Source organism: Neoarius graeffei, chromosome 11, assembly GCF_027579695.1.
Source record: "Neoarius graeffei isolate fNeoGra1 chromosome 11, fNeoGra1.pri, whole genome shotgun sequence".
Lineage (NCBI taxonomy): Eukaryota > Metazoa > Chordata > Actinopteri > Siluriformes > Ariidae > Neoarius > Neoarius graeffei.
The window spans coordinates 57,787,038-57,807,717 of NC_083579.1; the positions used below are offsets into that span (position 1 = coordinate 57,787,038).

A 20,680-nucleotide genomic window follows, 5' to 3' on the forward strand; every position below is an offset into this window, starting at 1 on the left:
AGACCAGAACAGGCATAATATAAACCATGACACGCTTCCACTGACCCAAACAGCAGACGTGTTGGCCTGCTCAGAAGCCTTTCATACCCGAATTTTTGAATCTCTGCTTTCATGTAGAGATCCTGAATGTTTGATGTTAAAACCTTCTGGTATTACGTTGCATGTGAAGAGCCTAACATACACATGTGAACTGTTTGCGGTCTCATTAATATGAGTTACATGTTTTGAGCACCTTAGCATCATGTATAATTTAAATGGACTTCAGATTTTTGGCGTATGAGGGATTTTCTTTTGCTTCATATATTGTTGACTGACCGATGCTTTTTGCTGTCAGTAACCTTGTGTTAACAGAAAACTGACAGAATTAAAATTGAAGTCAAAAATATGCATGCAGAAAATTGAGACAGTATCATCTAGCCAGTGAACAGGTAAAGTTTTATCTAGTAATGTTTACAAGTACAATTTGCATAAAAAGCTGCTGCTCGACATGCTATTTCAGTAGCATTTCCTCCAAACTTGCATTCTCTTTATTTATTTATTTATTTATTTATTTGAGAAACATAGCCTAACAACACTGTCTCCTGAGCTTCCAGTAAGCTACAGAATTGATTTTAAAGCATTGCTGCTGGTGTACAAATCTCTAAATGGTACAGGGCCCAATTACCTCTCTGATATGTTGCGGCGGCCTAACCTAATCAGATCTACCAGATCAAAACAGAAAAATTTACTATTAAAACCAGTTGTTAAAACAAAGTATGGTGAAGCAGCTTTTAGCTACTATGCAGCACAGCTATGGAACCAACTGCCAGAGGACATTAAAAATGCTCCTGCTGTTGGCAGCTTCAAATCTAGGTTAAAGACCAAGCTGTTTTCAGATGCTTTCTGTTAAATAATTAATATTGTCTTCTTTTTTTATAATTTTTACTTTCTCTGCATGTTTTAAATTTACTTTAATTTTAACTTTATTCTATTTTATTCTTTATTCTATTCTGCTGGTTTCTTTTTTTTCTCCTCCTATTTCTACTTTATTTTATTTTGTTTCTACGATTGTTTAATTCTTATTTTCTTTTAATTCTTTTAATTAATTGTTTTAGAATAAAAATAAAATTATTTTATGTAATTTTATTTCTCTATTGTTTACTGTTTTTGTTTTTACTTCTGTAAAGCACATTGAACTGCCATTGTGTATGAAATGTGCTATATAAATAAACTTGCCTTGCCTTGAGCATTTTGGGCTGTTCACATGAGTATGTTTTTCAGTTTGTGGTCCTACACTAATGATCTTCAGTGTGATACAATATTGCTGGGATAATGTGTATGAGGATGGGTTAGGGCCACAGAAATCTTAAAGCTTTGTTCGTGTTCTGGTGATGCATTTGATGATCCCAGATTTAGAGCTTGTGGAACTGGCTACCCCAACTTTAACATGAAATCTACACTACATGATCAGATGTTTGTGGACACAAAACCATCACATCAATATGTGGGCCTTCCCCAAACTATTGCCACCAAGTTGCAGAAACACACAGTTGTCGAGAATTTCTTTGTCTAGCAGGCCTTTCAATTACATGAAACCGTCATAGGCGCCCAAATTAAGGTCAAGCACCCAAAATATGTTACCAAAAGTAAAAAAAAAAAAAACCCCGAAATGTTTGATTAAATAAACTTGGCTGCATAAAACCCAATGTCTTGACTTTCTTCTTTAAAAACAGAAATTAGCAAGAATTAGCATGTATTTCTCGTAATTGAAGCGAAATCCGCACCATTCCCACGTTGTTCCGGGTTCGTCGAACTAGCTGTAAGCCTCGCGCAGAGCACGAATTCTCCATCAACAGCGATTGGCACGCCATGATTTCGTGGAGGAGCGTGACTCGCGTACCAATGACCAGAGCGGGATTTGGAAATCATCTTTCTTCTTCTTTTATATTGTTTTATGGCGGTTGGCAAACAGCTTTTAGGTGCATTACCGCCACCTTCTGGACTGGAGTGTGAACAAGAATGTTTACTGCCCTATTGTGCTAAATTCTAATAATAATTCCTGTATCATTTAAAAACCTAAAAATAACCCTATATCCCACATTATCTGACCTCAACTGCAATATCTCTCTGATACCTAGTGTCATATGATTTAAATCAGGTAAAAGACTGAATAAAAGAGAGCTATTCAGGACACAACTGTGTGTATTTAAGATACAGCTTGCATCTTAAATACACACAGTTGTGTAAGTGTGGGTGGAATCAGTGACTTGGAGCTTGATCCTCTTGTTGTTGATGGTCTTAGACACTGGCCTTTCATTTAAACTAAGATCTTTTACCTGACTACACACTGTGAATTGCACTGCCAATTCTTGTGATGTGACTGAAAAACCTTTTGTGTCACAGGTCTGCTATAGGTACAGTACTGCCCCTTTTCCACCAAAGCAGTTCTAGGGCTGGTTCAGGGCCAGTGCTTAGTTTGGAACCGGGTTTTCTGTTTCCACTGGCAAAGAACTGGCTCTGGGGCCAGAAAAACTGGTTCCAGGCTAGCACCAACTCTCTGCTGGGCCAGAGGAAAGAACCGCTTACGTCAGCGGGGGGCGGAGTTGTTAAGACCAACAACAATAACAAGACCACAAAAGGTCGCCATTTTTAAGCGATGAGAAGCAGCAGCTGTACAAACGCGAAGTCAGCCATTATTATTATTATTATTATTATTGTTGTTGTTGCTGCTGCTGCTGCTTCATCCGTGTTGTTTTTGCTTCGATATTCGCACCAAGGTTTATGCAAACGTAGCGACGTAACTGACGTATACAGCGACGTAATGACGTGTCTTCCCTTAGCACCGCGAGCTATGGAAAAGCAAACTGGTTCTCAGCTGGCTCGCAAGTTGAACGAGTTGTGAACCAGCACTAGCACTGGCCCTGAACCAGCCCTGGAACTGATTTGGTGGAAAAGGGGTATATGTGTCTTTGATGGCAACAGTGCAGAACTTGCTTTTTCATTCACAAGCTGCTTTCCTCCAGGCTCTCCTCAGGCCCCAACACATCTTTTAAATACTAGCTAACTGTATTCTAATCATTTTTGTCATGTACATCAAGAGGGATTAATGCTGTAGACATTTTGGAATAAAGGTAAAAATAACATTTATAGATTTCTTTATTTATTCATAACTTTGTAGTAGGGCTGAACGATCTATCGTTTTCGACCGAAAATCGCGATCTCAGACAACACGATTTTGGGATCGTCAAAGCCGCGGTTTTTCTCAGTGCTCCTAAACTGACCCATGTTTTGTTTCGTCAATAAATTGTCCTCATTTTTTACACTACAGACAAAAAAAATTACGTTCAGGAAAGCCTTGTGGCACTCAGTGTGAAAGAATTTTGTGAATATCTCCTTCCGTTTTCGTGTAAATCCCCGTTGTTTGGAGGGAGCACTGTGAGGAAAAAGTGCGCTTTCTCTGTGTCTGAGCGCGCGGGTGGGGGAGGGGCTGCTCTCTCTCTCTCTCACACACACAGGAGGGAGGGGCCCTGCAATAGCGACTGCTACAGCCACTGCATCACTCTTATTTCCCACAGGGGAATTGTTGGCTCTAGTTATAATTTATAATGCTTATCTACATTCTTTTACAAAAGTGCAATATTTTGATGCTGCTGAGCCATTGATCAACCTTTTTTTTAAGTCTGATATGTTGTAGATGGGAAAAGTAAAAGAAGCAAAAGTTTACTTAAGAAAGATGGCTCTCTTTTTATTATTTTAAGTTATTATAACTTGTTCCTCAGGCACTCAATGTTAATAAACAGGCCTACATTTGAAATCTGTTGACCTCAGTTTTCATTCTTGCATTAGCTTTATGGAATTCATTGTATTAATTAATTTGCACTGAAACTTGATTTAAAGAAAAAAAATCGTGGTTGAAATCGAAATCGCAATATCTGCCAGAAAAATCGCAATTCAATTTTTTCTTAAAATCGTTCAGCCCTACTTTGTAGCTAAAAAAGCAGCAGCAGGTTTAAACACAGAGCACTGGGAAAACAGCACTTTGTGCGTGCAGAAAAGCCCAAATTACCCTGTTTCACGACGGAAAAAGCCGAAATACAGGGTGTAGCCCAAATTATGTAATTGAAAGGCTTGTCTAGCATTATAATTTCAAACATGTTCCAACATGGCAATGCCCCTGTGCACAAAGCAAGGTCTATAAAGTTATGGTGTACTCAGTTTGGAGTGGAAGAACTTGAGTGACCTGCACAGAGCCCTGACTTCAGTCCCAACAACTTTGGGATGATCTGGAACGCTGACTGTTCGCCAGACCTCCTCACACGACATTAGCGCCTTGTGGTTGAATGAGCAAATCCCTTCAGCCACCCTCCAAAATCAAGTGGAAAGCCTTCCCAGAAGAGTGGAAATTATTATTAAAGCAAAGAGGGGGACTGACTCTGGAATGGGATGTTCAGCAAGCTTATGCGTGTGATGATCAGGTGGTGATGGGCAGGACAAACTTTTTGCAATATAGTGTACTACTGATAAGTCAGCTTTGATAAGATTCTATAGTACAGTATGAGTTCTGGAGGCTGTTTTAGACAATGGTGTGTGTGTGTGTGTGTGTGTCCCTGTTTCAGGATGAGTGTGTGTTGGAGGCTGCGCTGCAAGAACGTGCTCAGGTGCTGTTCCAGGTTCTGCTGCAGTATGTCACCGACCTGATGGTGTGGGAGGAAGGGGATGAGCTCCCAGAAGAGATGGAACCTAGGTCAGCCAAACTGGATTCTTTAAACAACTCCCTCGCAGAAATACGTTCTTCTTTTATTTTTCCAGAGTTACACAAGTGTTACCTGTACACCAAGTTTGTCAATAAATATACCGCCTGTTTACTGATGTTCTAGAAATGTAGTATCCAAAAGGAAAATGAATTTCGCTTGAACATGCTTGTATTTATTGTTGTCATTAGATCAAAGGAGAACACGTACTACTGTGTGCTTTACAATGACGAACACCACTCGTATGATCATGTGATCTACACTCTTCAAAGGGCCATCAACTGTAACCACTCTGAAGCTCATGCACACACTGCTCTCATTGACAAGGAGGTACTATATTCAACACATGTGCATGTACATGCAAATGTATTGCTTTTTAAAAAATAGTGAAGGGTCAAACGTGCAAGAAAAAAGATTTTCTCATCGAAGAGCACCTGTGTTTGTCTCATCCCTGATTCAGGGACGCAGAGCTGTCAAAAGAGGAAGCCTGAGATCTTGTCGACATGCTAAAGAGCTTATAATGGTAAACCGTTTTAGCATTTGTACTCAAATCCTTTACTCTTTCCTTCATGTTCTTGGGTGTTAGGACAACCAGAGTGTTCACTCTAACTGTTCTCTTTATATTGAACCTGCAGTCCAGCTCGGAGCATATTACTGAGCAGCCCTTGCGAGTGGAGCTCCTGCATTCAGCTGTCATGGCTCACCAAATCTTTGCCCTCAGGCTGGGTACCTGGTTCCAGCAGATCATTGGCTACTCGGGTATACTGTAATCCTAGTATTCTTGTGGAAGCAAAATGTACAGTTGTAAGAAATTGGTTAAACTAATTGGTACCAGTGGTTGTTTTGAAATGGTAACTGGGAATTATTTCTAAAATGCAACTTTTTCAACATTTCGAACAACCCTACCAAGAGTTCCATATCGGCTAAATGCTTCAAAAACATGTTAAAACAATTGGAGGTCAGAAGACCTCTCTTTTCTAAGATTGTCATTGAATTTGTTTTCCTTTGTGAATGATTCTCTCTCTCTCTCTCTCTCTCTAACACACACACACACACACACACACACACACACACACACACACACACAGTGGGCTTTAGGCAGGTGTTTTGCCAGGTGGCTCTGGAGCCCAATGCTGACAGCAGTAAACTTTGTTTAATCAGCAGACTCATGTTGCATGATGCCAGACTTTACAAAGGCAAGTTCATAAATTGTGCTTATCATTTTTTTTTTAAAGTCATTGTCATTATACTGGCTTTGTTTAAAATACGATGAGTTGAAACTTTGTATAATAATATCGTATAGACAGTGCCCTTCTGAATTATTGGCACCTTTTATGAAAATGACCAAATATGAACATGTGAAAAGAATAACACATATTTTGAGCTAAAACATGCATTTATTTATTTGAACTTAAGTAGAGCAGTTTCTTTCTGCAAACCACTTGTTTCAAAGTAATTGATGATAATTTGGAGGCTCCTGAGTGTCACAACAGAAAAGAGTGCGCTTTGTCATTGGGAGATCGAAAGTTTGAATCCTGATGCTGCCAAAGTCAGACATGGCTGGAAGCGAAGGTTCTAAAATTGGCCATGTTTTCTGGGTAGGAGGGATGACAATGCTATCTGTCCTCTGTCAATCACAGTGATGCTAGCCAATTCTGAGCATTTGAGAATTGTAGAATTTCACATGTATGTGGAAAAGGATAGATTGCACTTCGGATTGTGTCAGATGATTGGGGGGGGGCTGACAGGTGACCTAATTTGGGAGAAACTAGGGAAAATATTTGCTTGTGTTTAATTTAAAATCTTCTTTGTGGGTTTTGACATCAATGTTTTTGAGAAATTATTATTTTTAAAATTGCTATAAAGAGAACAGTTTTTGCTAGAATAAACAAAGTCTCTCCTATTGTTAGATTTTTTTTTGAAGATTTAGTGTAATGTTTTTAAACTCATTTTTTCTGCCTGTGTCTTGCTTTAATTAGGAGCTCGCAAGGTTATCCATGAATTGATTTTTTGTAGCCTGCTGATGGAGACAGAATACAAGAGGCAGTTTGCCATGAAATTCACAGAGGTTTATTGCATTCCTTCTTTGATTTAAATAATAGCAAAATACAACGTAATACACTTGTATGAGTCCTGTTTGTTTGTGTTCTCCCTCAGCATTACAAGCAGCTGCAGGAAGATTTCATCAGCGATGACCATGATCGGAACATCTCCATTACAGCCTTGTCTGTACAAATCTTCACTGTACCTACTCTGGTAATAATAAATAAATAAATAAATAAATAAATAAATATATGAGTGATTCCACACTTATGGGTACTGAAATGGGGACATGAACTTATTTTTAAAAATTCACCTAAAACCATTTCTTTTTTTTACCATCAGGTCACAAAACATGTAATCTTTAATGAATGATATGTTAAAAGATAACTTGAATTTTCTGAGATGTAATAAAAACATATTTATATGCCAAAGTCAAGCCTATGAGTTCCAAAATGATGTCTGTTACGATTGTCCATCTCGCGTCTGTTACAAATTAATTACAATCTAGCTATATACCATGTTAATCTTATTGAAAGAATGTGTATGTTTATTCTACTACACATGTTTATTAATTATATTTGCTAAAACATCACCTTCCTATGTTTCAAAAAGTAATTCTACATTGTTAAAATTGAGAATATATATGTCCACAACACTTCTGTTACGTTCTGACTTTGGCATATAAATATGTTTTTATTACATCTCAGAAAATTAAAGTTATCTTTTAACATATCATTCATTAAAGATTACATGTTTTGTGACCTGATGGTAAAAAAAGAAATGGTTTTAGGTGAATTTTTAAAAATAAGTTCATGTCCCCATTTCAGTACCCATAAGCGTGGAATCACTCATATATATATATATATATATATATATATATATATATATATATATATATATACACACACACACATAATAACCCTAACACACAGATGTGCATTGTATAAATTTTTTTTTTTTGCCTTAGGTCATCATGCATGCACTTTTTACAAACAGTCCTCAATATGCCATCTTTTCACATGGGAGAATTAAGAATTGAGATACAGAATTGAGAAAAAACTACAATCCCAAATCAGAAACAGTTGGGACAATATGTTGAAATTGAAATTAAAACTGAAAACAATGATTTGTAAATGATCTTTGACCTGTACTGCACTCAAAACAAAACCGCACATTTCATGATTTACCTCATAAATTTTATTATTTTCAAAGTAAACGCTTATTTCGATTTTGATTCTTGCAACACATTTCAAAAAAAGTTGGGATGGTAAAGCATTCACCATTTTATAATGTTGCCATTCCTTCTCATAGCACGTCAAAGATATTTAGGGACTGAAGGCACCAAGTGGTGAAATGTTTCAGGTGTTATTTTGTCCCATTCTTCCTGTAAACAGGTCTTGGGGTGTGCAACAGTACAGGGTCTTTGTCGTTTCAAAATTTGCTGCACATTCTTTATTGGGGACAGAGGGGACAGGCACCCTCTTCTATCACAGCCATGCCTTTGTAATGTGTGCAGAATGTGATTTTTGCATTGTCTTCTTGAAATATCCCTGGACAGACCCTGGCTTTCGGAATGTTTGCTGTTAACAGTCTGAATGGTCCTTTTCATCTTTGGTCCAGAGCGCACAGCATCTATTTCTTCCAAAAAAAGACCTGGAATATTTATTTGTCTGACCACAATACACGTTTTCGGTGTGTAATGGTCCCAGAGGCCTTCGAGCCCAGAGAAGTCAATGGTGCTTCTGGACACAGTTAATATAAGGCTTCCTTTTTGCAGTTTTTCAACGAGCTAAGCCAGTACGATGCAGAGCCTATGATTTCAAACGAGGGAACTTTGACGAAATGTGTTGCTTACTAGAGCACGTACCTTTCAACATTATCTGAAAATATTGATGACTATTGGCTTGAATGGAAAGATCTATTCCTAATGACTGCTGATAAAGTCATCCCCATAAAAGTTGTCAGACACTAACTCGCCTCCTTGGATAGACTCCGAAGTCCATCATTGTCTACAAAAGAAATACAAAGCAGTGAGGAGAGATCGACAAAATAAAACAGCATCCCCTAAGATGAAGCTGCGTGCTCTTAGCAAGGAAGTAAAATATGTCATTTGAGCGAAGCATCAAAACTACTTGAATAAGATCGAGACATCGTTTAAGGACAACCCAGAGTTATTCTGGAGTTACCATAAGGCAGTTCTGCATTCTCGAGGAAATCCAAGCGTTAACTTTTCCTCATTTTTTTCGCCACAGTCGTCTGGAAACGTAAACGCAAGCTCTATGAATATTCAAAACCATTTGCTTTTGTCTGAAATAACTGACAGTCGAAGAAGTTGCCAGTTGTCAAAATGACCTCGACATTATGAAAGCTTGTGGTCCTGATGGGATTCCAGCATGACTTCTGAAAGCATGTGTTAATGAAATTGCCCCTAGTCTGTGCTTAATGTTCAACCATTTATTAAAAACAGCTTGCTTACCAAAATAATGGAAAAAAGCGAATGTTACGCCTGTCTGTAAAAAAAAGACCTTAAAGAACCAGCGTTATCAAATTACAGGCCGATCTCTCTTGTGTGTTAAACAAAGTACTCAAATGATGTGTTGGAAAAAGACTGTGAGATCATCTAAAACATTGCTTCACACCACTGCAACACGGGTTCATGCAAAATCAATCATGCATTTCGCAATTGCTGACAGTTCTACATACCATTGGGGGGAAAAAACCTAGATAACAAAACAGATATTTTGTATTGGTTTTTGCCAAAGTGTTCAGTTCTGTAAACCATGTCATCCTTCTTGGAAAAACTTAAGAATTATGGAGTGATCAGACATCTACGTGAACAGTTCAAGAATTACCTGCTTGACCGACAACAAAGAGTAGTTGTAGATGGCATCGCCTCCAGTTAGACACCTGTTCGCTCCGGTGTTCCTCAAGGGAGCCTGCTTGGCTCAGTCCTCTTCATTTGTTTTTATCAACGATCAACCAAAAGTTGTGCCATGTGGAACTCTGACAGCTCTTTATGCAGACGACACCAAGCTCTACAGGAGTATTTCATCACAGCTCGATGCAGAGAATTTGCAGTTGGCACTAACAAACCTTGATTCCTGTAGTCTCCAAAACAATATCAAGTTCAACGCATTTAAGTGCAAGGTCTTAACTGTAACACGCAAGAAAGATCCATTGTGCTATGACTATCATCTAGGACATATTAGACGTGAAAGAAGAGAAAGACCTAGGTGTAACCATAACAAGGAAAATAACATAAGGCTCTCATTTGCATGCAGTCACTGCCAAAGCAAACAAATTACTTGGTTTATTACGACATACTTGTCCTATGCTGACTGATGTGAAAGTAAGGAGGAGGTTATGTCTTGTCCTGGTGAACTATAAGATGTGCTACGCCACTGAAGTGTGGTCCCCTGGCATTGCACATTTGAAACAGAAAGCTAAAAGAATACAGAGAAGAGCTACATGTTGGATCCTACAAGTCAAGCAAGGAGAACTATCATATAAAGAAAGACTTATTCAATTGTAGGGCTGGGCGATATGGAGAAAAAAAAATATCTCGATATATTTTTGCTATATCTCGATATCTATGCAGGAAAAACAACCCCCAAAAAACAGACACACCAAATTCAGCAAGGTGTACCTGTAAATGGTTGAACAGGTTCGTGGTGCTCGACGCTTTGGTTGCCACCAATTTCTTGCATTCCCGGCAGTAGACCTCTTTCTGTTGTTCGTCCGACGGTTTAAAACCAAAATATCTCCATATAATGGAGCCATTTGTCCTTTTTTTTGGTAGGAGTTCTGCCGCCTCCGGGCTTTCTGTGGGCGCCACCATGTTGAATGAGTTAACACGCCGCCTACACACGAGGGGAGGGGGTACAAACGCAAGAAGGAGGCGGGGCAGGCAGCACCATAGCATAGTGAAGGAAATTAAGCACAGTGGCGAAATCATATCAATTTAGAGCATTATCTCGATATATACGATATGCCAAAATCTTTTTCGTGTTCATAAAACATATCGATATATCGCAAATCTCGATATATCGCCCACCCCTATTCAATTGGATCTGTTACCTCTTACCTATGACTGCAGTGTCAACCCCTGTGTTCGAAATCACTCCCTACTCACTATATAGTGGAGTATATAGTGAGGTCGCCATTTTGTAGTGCTGTCCGAATGTATAGTGAAAATTGCACCCTATATAGTGCACTCAAAGTATCCCACAATGCATCACGAAAAGTAGTGTACAGCCGATGGTCACTAACCAAGCAATATATCCCATCATGCATTGTGGTCACGCTGAAAGAAATCAAATCAAAAGCCTCAAATTAGATTTAATAAAAGGCAGCGACAAAGAAGAAAGTATCCAGTCTTGATTTAAAAGAACTGAAAGATGCAGACGTCCTGGTATGACCATTGAAATGCAAAAAGATATCTACTGCGCATTTATAGACTACGAGAAGGCATTTGATAAAGTAAAACATGAATTTATCATGGAAGATTTGAAAGCACTACATATTGACTACAAAGACAGAAGAATATTGAAAAACTTATACTGGCACCAGACTGCTGCCATGTCAATTAATGGAAACCTTAGTGACTGGGCTCCTATCAAAAGAGGTGTCAGACAAGGATGTCATGTTACCTGATCTTTTTTCATTGTATTCTGAGATCATTATGAGGAAAATAACAGAAGAGAGTGCAATCAAGATAAATGGTGTTCCGGTGAAGAATGTCAGATATGCAGATGATACAGTACTTTTAACTGAAGACAAGGACAGTCTTGAAAGAATGTTAAAGCAGCTGAAATCTGAAAGTGAAAAAAGAGGACTGTTTATAAATAAAAAGAAGACCAAAACTATGGTATTCTCTTCAAATACTGAAAACCCAAAGTGTGAAATCATTCTAGATGGACAAAAACTACAACAGACGGAGTCCTTTGAATACCTGGGATGCATGCTTACCCATGATGGTAGAAGCACAGTGGAAATTAGAAGACGTATCGCCATGGCAAAGCAAGCATTCATGGAAAAAAGGAATATCTTTACAAATAAAACCCTCCCAACCAAATCAAAGAAACGATTCTTAAAGTGTTATGTCTGGTCTGTATTGTTATATGGATGCGAATCCTGGACTATGAGCGCGGCAGGAAAGAACCAGTTAGAAGCTGCAGAAATGTGGTTTTATAGGCGCGTGATGAAAATATCATGGATAGATCGGAAAACCAACGAAGCGATTTTGCAAATGGTCCAGGAGAAAAAGTGCCTGTTGAGAACTATATCCTTCAGAGGCAACTTGGATTTATGGGCCATATTGTTAGAGAGGACCAACTGGAACGACTGTGTATCAAAGGACGTATTGAAGGTAAAAGAAAGAGAGGCAGACCGAGGAAAGCCTTCACAGACGACCTGACGTTGGCGACAGGAAAGATGATCATTGACCTGCTGCACATGGCTGCTGATCGTAGTGCTTTCAGATTAGTGGTCGCCAACGTCAGATGCTGACATGGCACTTTACAACGAAAGATGCAGCAGACACAAAGTACTTTGTATTTATTAATGTGGGAAATATGCTCAGTATAGGCGGCACGGTGGTGTAGTGGTTAGCACTGTCGCCTCACAGCAAGAAGGTCCGGGTTCGAGCCCCGTGGCCGGCGAGGGCCTTTCTGTGCGGAGTTTGCATGTTCTCCCCGTGTCCGCGTGGGTTTCCTCCGGGTGCTCCGGTTTCCCCCACAGTCCAAAGACATGCAGGTTAGGTTAACTGGTGACTCTAAATTGAGCGTAGGTGTGAATGTGAGTGTGAATGGTTGTCTGTGTCTATGTGTCAGCCCTGTGATGACCTGGCAACTTGTTCAAGGTGTACCCCGCCTTTCGCCCGTAGTCAGCTGGGATAGGCTCCAGCTTGCCTGCGACCCTGTAGAACAGGATAAAGCGGCTAGAGATGATATGAGATATGCTCAGTATAAAATGGATTTATTATTTTGAAAATCCACCAGCTGACTGATCTGGCATGTTTTAATTGCGCGACAGTAATGACGTAAATAACAGTGCGACAGGCTAGTGTCCGAAAGCGTTTTTTCATTTTATCAATGAGCTCACTATATAGTCCTCTATATAGTAATTCCCTACAGTGAGTAAGGAGTAGTGGACGAATTAATGATTTCGGACACGGGTAAGGACTTAGTTTTTCTTTTATAAGGCTTTATATGGACATGCTGATACTAGTTTCTTAAAATATGTAATTCATGGTCGCACACGACGATCCCAGCCTAGTGAAATTAAGTACTTGAACACCTTTTTGTAAAACTGCTACTTTTCAGTCCTCTTTTTTTCAGTCATGATGCTAAACTCTGGTACCTCATATGCAAATTAGCTACACCTAGTAATTTCCTAAGTTTAAAGTCTTTTCAGGGTTTTTGTTACTAATGTGTACAAGGAAACAGTTAATTCATGTCTTTGATACTGACGGACCTTGTTCGTAGAGCCTCTTTTGTAATTGTGGTTGCCAGTGGCAACAGTAGATTTTACTTGTGTTTTCCTTTTGCCCAAGTCCTTCAAGATTTTTAACGTTTTAGTAGGGAGGTGCCTTGCATGGGACTGTAGGTCCTGTTCATGCCTACCCTTTTGGACTCTCCTTTTTTTTTTTGCTTATTTTTTTCTTTCTTTCATGGTTTTGTTTCATTTGCATGTCTTGTGAATTTGTAGTTTTATTGTTTGAAGGCCAATAAAGCTGTTAAACAGTAAAGCTTTAACTGGCATTTGTGGATGTAACTCCTTTTCTGGATACTGATTTTGTAACAAATCATGGTTACAATCACCATTTCAACAAATGAAGTGAAGTTCTCATCTTATTCTCATTATCTCTAGCCGCTTTATCCTGTTCTACAGGGTTGCAGGCAAGCTGGAGCCTATCCCAGCTGACTACGGGCGAAAGGCGGGGTACACCCTGGACAAGTCGCCAGGTCATCACAGGGCTGACACATAGACACAGACAACCATTCACACTCGCATTCACACCTACGGTCAATTTAGAGTCACCAGTTAACCTAACCTGCATGTCTTTGGACTGTGGGGGAAACCGGAGCACCCGGAGGAAACCCACGCGGACACGGGGAGAACATGCAAACTCCACACAGAAAGGCCCTCGCCGGCCCCGGGGCTCGAACCTGGACCTTCTTGCTGTGAGGCGACAGCGCTAACCACTACACCACCGTGCCGCCCTTGAAGTGAAGTTGACCAGAAAAAAAAGATGAAATATCTTGGGTTCATACTGTCTGCAATGAAATACAAGTCAAAGTAAATTTAGAAATTGCTGCTTTCTTTTTTTATTTGCTTTTCCATACCGTCCCAGCTTTTTCTGATTTGGCGTTGTATATGGAAATAGTCTTGAATAATTTATATACCTCCTGTTTCCTTTCTTTGTTTGCTTTTTAAGGCCAGGCAGCTGATTGAAGAAGGCAATGTAATAAAGGTGATTATTGACACGGTTATGGATATGCTGAGGGAACATCTGGACAGCAACCAACGCTTCCATTTTCAGGGCTATAATTCTGACAAGTTTTCCAGGGTTCATGTGATATTCCATGACCTCAAGTAAGCCTTTGGGTTGGTGTACTATAGGTGATATAAAAGAGAGTGGCATGCAATTTAGTAATTTTGTGTTTTCTTTTTCAGGTACATTTTAATCAGTAAACCCACAGTATGGACAGAACAGTTAAGGGGAAAGTTCCTGGAAGGTTTAACTGTTTTTCTTGGATTCCTTAATTGCATGCAGGTACTAGTCCTCAGATAAAGATTCACCTAAAGAAGTGTTGTCATATGACTTTTTTTGTGACCTGAATATTTTTTTTTTCCTCCCCTTCCCTTGTGCTAGGGAATGGAGGAACTCAAAAGGCAGGTTGGTCAGCACATTGAGGTGGAGCCAGAATGGGAGGCGGGTTTCACCATTCAGATCCAACTCCGCCACATTCTGTCCATGTTTCAGGATTGGTGTTCCTCTGATGTAAGCATTGATATGACTCTTAGTATCCAGAATAATTCTGTGGGCTTTGTAAAACACATCAAATCAGATATTGATTTCCCTCAAACAGTTTTCAGCTTTTCATATATTAAAGGCCCCGGTCACACCGCCTGAACTTTGCTGGAGCGGTGAAAAAAATTCATCACCGCTCGTAACTGTTCACCACCGTTTAACAAAAGTTGGCCCCCATTAAAGCAACGCCGTATACGCTCGGCCACCGCTGATGTTTCTCGAGGGGCCCTCCTACCGCTCCGAAAGTTTTGAGCTGCACAAAATATTGTGAGCGGTGAGGAGGGGGCAATTTTCCGCCCCGGCAAAGTTCACCCCCGCTCCACCAACGCCCAGTCAAAGTTTGGCACCGCTAGACGCAAGTTTGTGGACGCTTGGGTCCGCTAGGCTAATGCAGAAATCTTGAACGCTGGACCACCGCTGCTTCGCCAGCGTTGCCCGGGCGGCGATTAAACATTGCACAAACTTCGGTGGAGCGGTTGTAAGCGTTTTACGAGCGGGTTGCTGGAACGGTGTCGGGCGTTGAAGCAGCTATCCATGGCGGCGATGAACTTTGGTTTGGCGTTGGTATAGAGGTGTCGGAGCGGGACCAGAATTTGGCTATAAATACGGGGAGAAATGGACCAGGAGCTCATTTGGAATCAAGCTGCCGTTGAGTTCAGACCTCATCTATATCGAATTTGCTCAAAGTTACAGTAAAACTGTATCACCATGGATGCTGAGAGACTTGCTATGATTGGTGCTAAACCAACTTTATACCCCTGCCGAGCCAAAGCCCGCATATGCAGAACGCCGCTATACCAACGCCAACGCTCACTACCGCTAAACCAACGCTAAAGCAACGCCGGCTTCAGCGGTGCACCGCTAAGCCAACGCCCGTGTTTTCGATTTTTTTCCCATTTTGTGCGCGGTGACGAGCGTTGTCGAAATTCGCGCCCCCCCCCCCCCCCCCCCCCCCACCGTTCAAGGAACGCTCCAGCAAAGTTCAGGCGGTGTGACCGGGGCCAAAAGCTGTTAATTTGTGAAAAACTGTACTGAGTAGTTCGCACTGGTTTGATGAAACATTTTGGAGAAACAGTCATCACCACTGTATAATCACTCTACTGTTTGTGAAACTACGTATCTTACAGGAAAGAGTTTTACTGCTAGCTTTTCAGGAGTGCCACCGTGTGCTTCAGCGCTGCACCAATCAGCCCTTCCACAGTGAGCCCACTGACTGGTACATGTGCAAGCACATCCTCCACACTCACGCTTACAAAATCTCTCAAGAAGCTGTCTCCATCCACCTACCCATCACCAGACTCCTGGCTGGTGAGCTTCTGAAAATCGTCTTGATTGATATGTTGTTGAAGTTTAATCATATCATTTGTTTCCCAATGTCCTAAAACATTTTAAAGAAAGGAAAAAAAACATTAGTGTTCTTAGAACAGTCAGTTAAACGGGTTCAGTTCAATTTTCTGTGTGGTTGCAGGTTTGTATGTCCTGTTGTGTCGGACAGGAGCTGTAAAATACCTCCCTGACTTTGTGGATCCTGTGAGTAGATCCTGTGAGATCTTGCAACTCGTAAAATATGTTTGTGCCCCCACCCTCTAAATACGACCAGTCATTGTTATGCTTTTACTATAGAGCTGTGTATATTTTTCAGGAGCAGATGGACTTGCCGTTTTTCGCCGAGTTCTCTCTGCGTTGTGTGGTACTAGCTGCTCAGGTGTCTGCAGAAATGTGGCGCCGAAATGGCCTCTCCCTTATCAGCCAGGTCAGATCATGTCAAATACTGGTTTACCTCTCTGCCCTCCTTTCTGTGCTTTCACTTATTAGTGAAGTTTTGTAAACAGGCAGTAGGGATAATTATGGATGAAGGGAGTTGCAAAACAGATTCTCGTTACTTTTGACATCACTATACAATTAAAAAAAAAAAAAGAGCTCTCATTTGTTCTGATGTGTCTACAAAACGATGTGTCTTTTTCTGGAACACTTTGCACTGCTGTGGACTGTTGTCTTGATATTTGCTTTTGGAATAGGTGTACTACTATCAGGACGTGAGATGCAGAGATGAGATGTTCGACAAAGACATCATCATGATTCAGGTATGTACCAGGCTCCTCTAGTGGGGTTTTCTCCCCCCCTCACAGTATGTGCAATAAACTAATGAATAAATATTAGACATGTAAAATGGATTTTTTTTTTTTTTTTTTTGCGCGCCTACAGATTGCTGCTTCCAAAATGGACGCCAACCACTTTATCATGCTCATTCTATTGAGGTTTGAGCTCTTTGAGGTGTTTAATGGAAATTGCTCAAGTAAAGATCAGGTTTGTTTTGAAGTGTTTAAAACAGCTTCATGACGACCTAGCATGCTATGTCCTTTTATTTATTTATTTATTTATTTAATGGAGGTAGTTGCATACAAGAAACAAAACAAACACAAATTTAGTCATCATCTCCATGAATTATTACCATGTCATAAGCATACAAGGTCCTGTAAAATTTAAAGAGAGACGGCCTTTCGATTTCATATAATCGGTGAAATTTAGTTCCCTCTGAAATTTGGTCATTGTTATACATGTTTATTTCTGTAATATCTCACAAAATATTAGGCCATTCTGTGACTGGGAAGTTATTTAATTTGAGGGGATTCCCTAGCAAATAACGTGCAAGAAATTGCACGCTTTGCGCAGTCGAGCAGACAGAGGAAGTCCATGTGCGCATGCGCAGGCTTACCTTGACCATGCACTGACGGTTGCATCATCTTGTCGCGAAATGAACAGCTGATCATACCGAGGTGCTCACTGGCCACCGATATTTATTAGTTCGGTCCTGCGTTTCCTCTCCTTCACAACGTAACATGTTTTCTTCTCACTTTCCGTTACTGTAGTCGGTCTTTCACGTTTCATTCGCACACTCACGTCCTCCATTTTTCTCTCCTGTTTCAAATTTGTATCCCACAATGCTTTGCATGAACAGGGAAAGCTCACCACGTGATGCATCACGTAGTATCTTGAATTGAGTCATGCTGAAGCAAGAAAAAATAGCAGAGAATTTAGGGCCACATGGCCCTAAATTCATTAATTGTTCTATTAAAAAAAACAACTAATAAAATTGGAAGTCTGTGATTTCGAATTCAGTAGCTTTCAGTCCACTAAACAAAAATAATTGGGTGTCAGGGAAAATTCTTTTTATGACCTACACTTGAAAACTCTGGAAGGCAGTCTACCTTTAAATTCTTCAAACAATAGAGATCTTGCAGTCACGTGACCGGAAAGTTAACAGCCGCCATCTTGTCGGCAAACAACACAGCTGAATACTGCTGCACTCGTGTACAGAATGGATCAATTTCAACCGACGGACTACACGGCTCATTTTTCTAATGAACAGATAACTAGATATATGTCTAAAATAAACGATCTACAGATTAGTGACCCTTATGGCTTACCGGACGTAGTTTTCACGACCGTGTCAGTGGATATTGAACTGCCGGAGGTGGAATACCCAGACGTGTATAATTACCTCATCAACTTCCCCTCGCTGTTCAGTGGTGAAGCACTGCGTGCTTATAAATCTTTGGACAGTTATCTCTACAGAAATTCAGGATTTGTCAGCCCCCCTAAGATGTGGCATCTTGTAAAGAAGAAAATAACAATCCTCATTGGACGGGTAAGTCACTTAAGTATTGAGCACTAGAACTGATGCTAGATATATCAGTAGTATCTAGCATAGCACTGACCAGCCGATTATGGTTGAATCATACATGGCATATATATTTATTTATAAATCCTTATAAAGATTTATCCTTATATTTATAAGGATTTACTACTAAGACAGTGGTAAATTCTTATAAGTTCTTTACTGTTTTTTTTCGTACCACACCGCTAAAGACCCAATCCACCCCGCCCCAACCCTTTTCTCAGGCTCCCACTTCCCGGAATTTTTTATCAAAGCAAGTCATAAACTTATGCTGCAAATAACCACATGGATATACTGAAATAAATACATGACGAACCTGAGATGAAATGGTCACTGCACAGGCGCCAGTGATCGTTCTTTCCAGTCGGTACCCATGCCTTGTTGTTGTTGTTTGGATCAGCCCGGCTGATAGCAGCAATCCATTTTGCACGCCTGTCAGGGTCCCGTGGGAGCCTATGAAACTAACTTCCCGTTTTCTGACCTCTCCTGTTGTGGCATTTATATGCCATGCAACTCTCCGGCATTGTGGCACGGTAATATTTGAATATTTCGGCGAAAAATAATGAAAGTCAGTGTCGGAAAGACGGCGGAAATATGGCGTTTAACCGACAAGATGGCGTTTGTCTACAATCTGGAGTGGATGTGACGTCACATGCAAGTGCTCCATATTGTCAATTCTAAAATGAAACGCAGTAATGGGTTGCTATTTTACCTGTATACATTATTAGTGTTTAGAGTGTTTTTACTGATAGTTATGCCCTTTTTCCCTGTAGGACCTCCAGAAACAGTGGAACAGATTGACAGAAGAAATGCTCTACTTGTTGATTATCATCACAGGCAAGTCCATACAGCACAAACGTTTTTGAGAAAGAAAACATTGCTGTGGTATTTCCCAATAATTTTGATCTTGGTTGAACTGCTCAACATATTGTCTATTATTACTGCAGATTAGTGTTATGGATTCCTATAACAAACCAATTTTTGTGGATGGGCAATTATGAATTATGTTTATTGGTTTACACAGGGGAGCGGTATGTCCCTGGAATCAGTAATGTGACTAAAGAGGATGTGACGATGAGGGAAGTGATTCATCTATTGTGTATAGAACCTATGGCTCACAGTAGCATGGTCAAAGGCCTGCCAGAAAATGTAAGCGATCCTGTCACAGTAACTTTTAAATTTAGTCAAGTAATGGTGAAAAATGAAAATAAGCCTGTTTTATGGTTAAGATAATATGCATTAATAGATCATCATCTAAAACGATGTAACTGTTTTCCTGTTGTAGGAAAACCAGGAAACTGGGCTTGAAACTGTTGTCTCAAAAGTTGCCACGTTCAAGTGAGTCAATCTCATGAAAAATAGAAAATAAAACTTTTTGATGGTCTTTTTTATGCATTTTTAAAAAGTATTAATTATTTCATTTATTGACTTATTTTTCCAACCTTGTTCAGGAAACCAGGAGTTTCTGGTCATGGCTTATATGAATTGAAGAAAGAATGTCTTAAGGAGTTTAACCCCTTCTTTTACCATTACACCAAATCACAACACAGCAAGGTACAGTATATGCATACAGTCCCCCCCCCCATGCGCCTTTTGTGTAACTGTTTGCGTCTTTATCTCAGGCTGAAGATGCACAGAAGAAGAGAAGGGCCCAGGAAGGGAGTGACAAAGGTATGAATGCAGTGCACACTGTACACTAAACCAAAAATTACAAGTCTAATATTTTCGGTGGAAATTAAATAGGTCTAGCATTAAGCTTAATAAATTACTCAGAAACTAAACTGGACTCTTGTACAAAATCGAACACATCTGTACTGACTATAGCTTCCAGTGTTATTCTCCTGAGGGAATTTTTGGTGCTGCTAATTTTTATTTATTAATTAAAATTTTTTAAAAACCTTTTTCCAGCTCTTAGGCCACCAGTACCTCCTCCCTTCTCACAGGCCTTCTCCAGCATAGTGCGACTGCTCTGCTGTGATGTGTTCATCCATGTGTTGAGGAGAGTGCTGCAGAGGGCAGTTGAGGAACGTTCTGCTCTGTGGACTGAAGCCATGATCCAAAGGGTATGTTGATGCTCATTGCTTTCATTTTACTCTCCTCGTTTGGACAGATGGTTATGTATGTATTTGCTAACTAGTATGGGTGTTTCTACATTGCGTGTTATTTGGATTCTGTGATCATGCATGAGTCGTA

The 20,680-nt window shown here is 40.1% G+C and overlaps 1 protein-coding gene across 3 annotated transcripts in view; it reads left to right on the plus strand.

The window, feature by feature from the left end:
- Positions 1 to 20,680, plus strand: part of ubr1 (ubiquitin protein ligase E3 component n-recognin 1) — a 64,503-nt gene that overhangs the window by 21,881 nt on the left and 21,942 nt on the right. The window contains exons 5-25 of one of the 3 annotated variants that reach the window (XM_060934345.1): positions 4,596 to 4,723; positions 4,922 to 5,060; positions 5,191 to 5,253; positions 5,366 to 5,489; positions 5,819 to 5,926; positions 6,710 to 6,798; positions 6,888 to 6,986; positions 14,212 to 14,369; positions 14,451 to 14,550; positions 14,650 to 14,778; positions 15,936 to 16,116; positions 16,277 to 16,338; positions 16,451 to 16,561; positions 16,827 to 16,892; positions 17,014 to 17,115; positions 19,261 to 19,324; positions 19,512 to 19,636; positions 19,773 to 19,825; positions 19,939 to 20,041; positions 20,110 to 20,158; positions 20,396 to 20,550. In XM_060934345.1, coding sequence (XP_060790328.1) covers positions 4,596 to 4,723; positions 4,922 to 5,060; positions 5,191 to 5,253; positions 5,366 to 5,489; positions 5,819 to 5,926; positions 6,710 to 6,798; positions 6,888 to 6,986; positions 14,212 to 14,369; positions 14,451 to 14,550; positions 14,650 to 14,778; positions 15,936 to 16,116; positions 16,277 to 16,338; positions 16,451 to 16,561; positions 16,827 to 16,892; positions 17,014 to 17,115; positions 19,261 to 19,324; positions 19,512 to 19,636; positions 19,773 to 19,825; positions 19,939 to 20,041; positions 20,110 to 20,158; positions 20,396 to 20,550 — 2,208 coding nt within the window. The remainder of the gene's footprint in view (positions 1 to 4,595; positions 4,724 to 4,921; positions 5,061 to 5,190; positions 5,254 to 5,365; positions 5,490 to 5,818; positions 5,927 to 6,709; positions 6,799 to 6,887; positions 6,987 to 14,211; positions 14,370 to 14,450; positions 14,551 to 14,649; positions 14,779 to 15,935; positions 16,117 to 16,276; positions 16,339 to 16,450; positions 16,562 to 16,826; positions 16,893 to 17,013; positions 17,116 to 19,260; positions 19,325 to 19,511; positions 19,637 to 19,772; positions 19,826 to 19,938; positions 20,042 to 20,109; positions 20,159 to 20,395; positions 20,551 to 20,680) is intronic. The other 2 variants (XM_060934346.1, XM_060934347.1) reach the window with 2 other exon arrangements.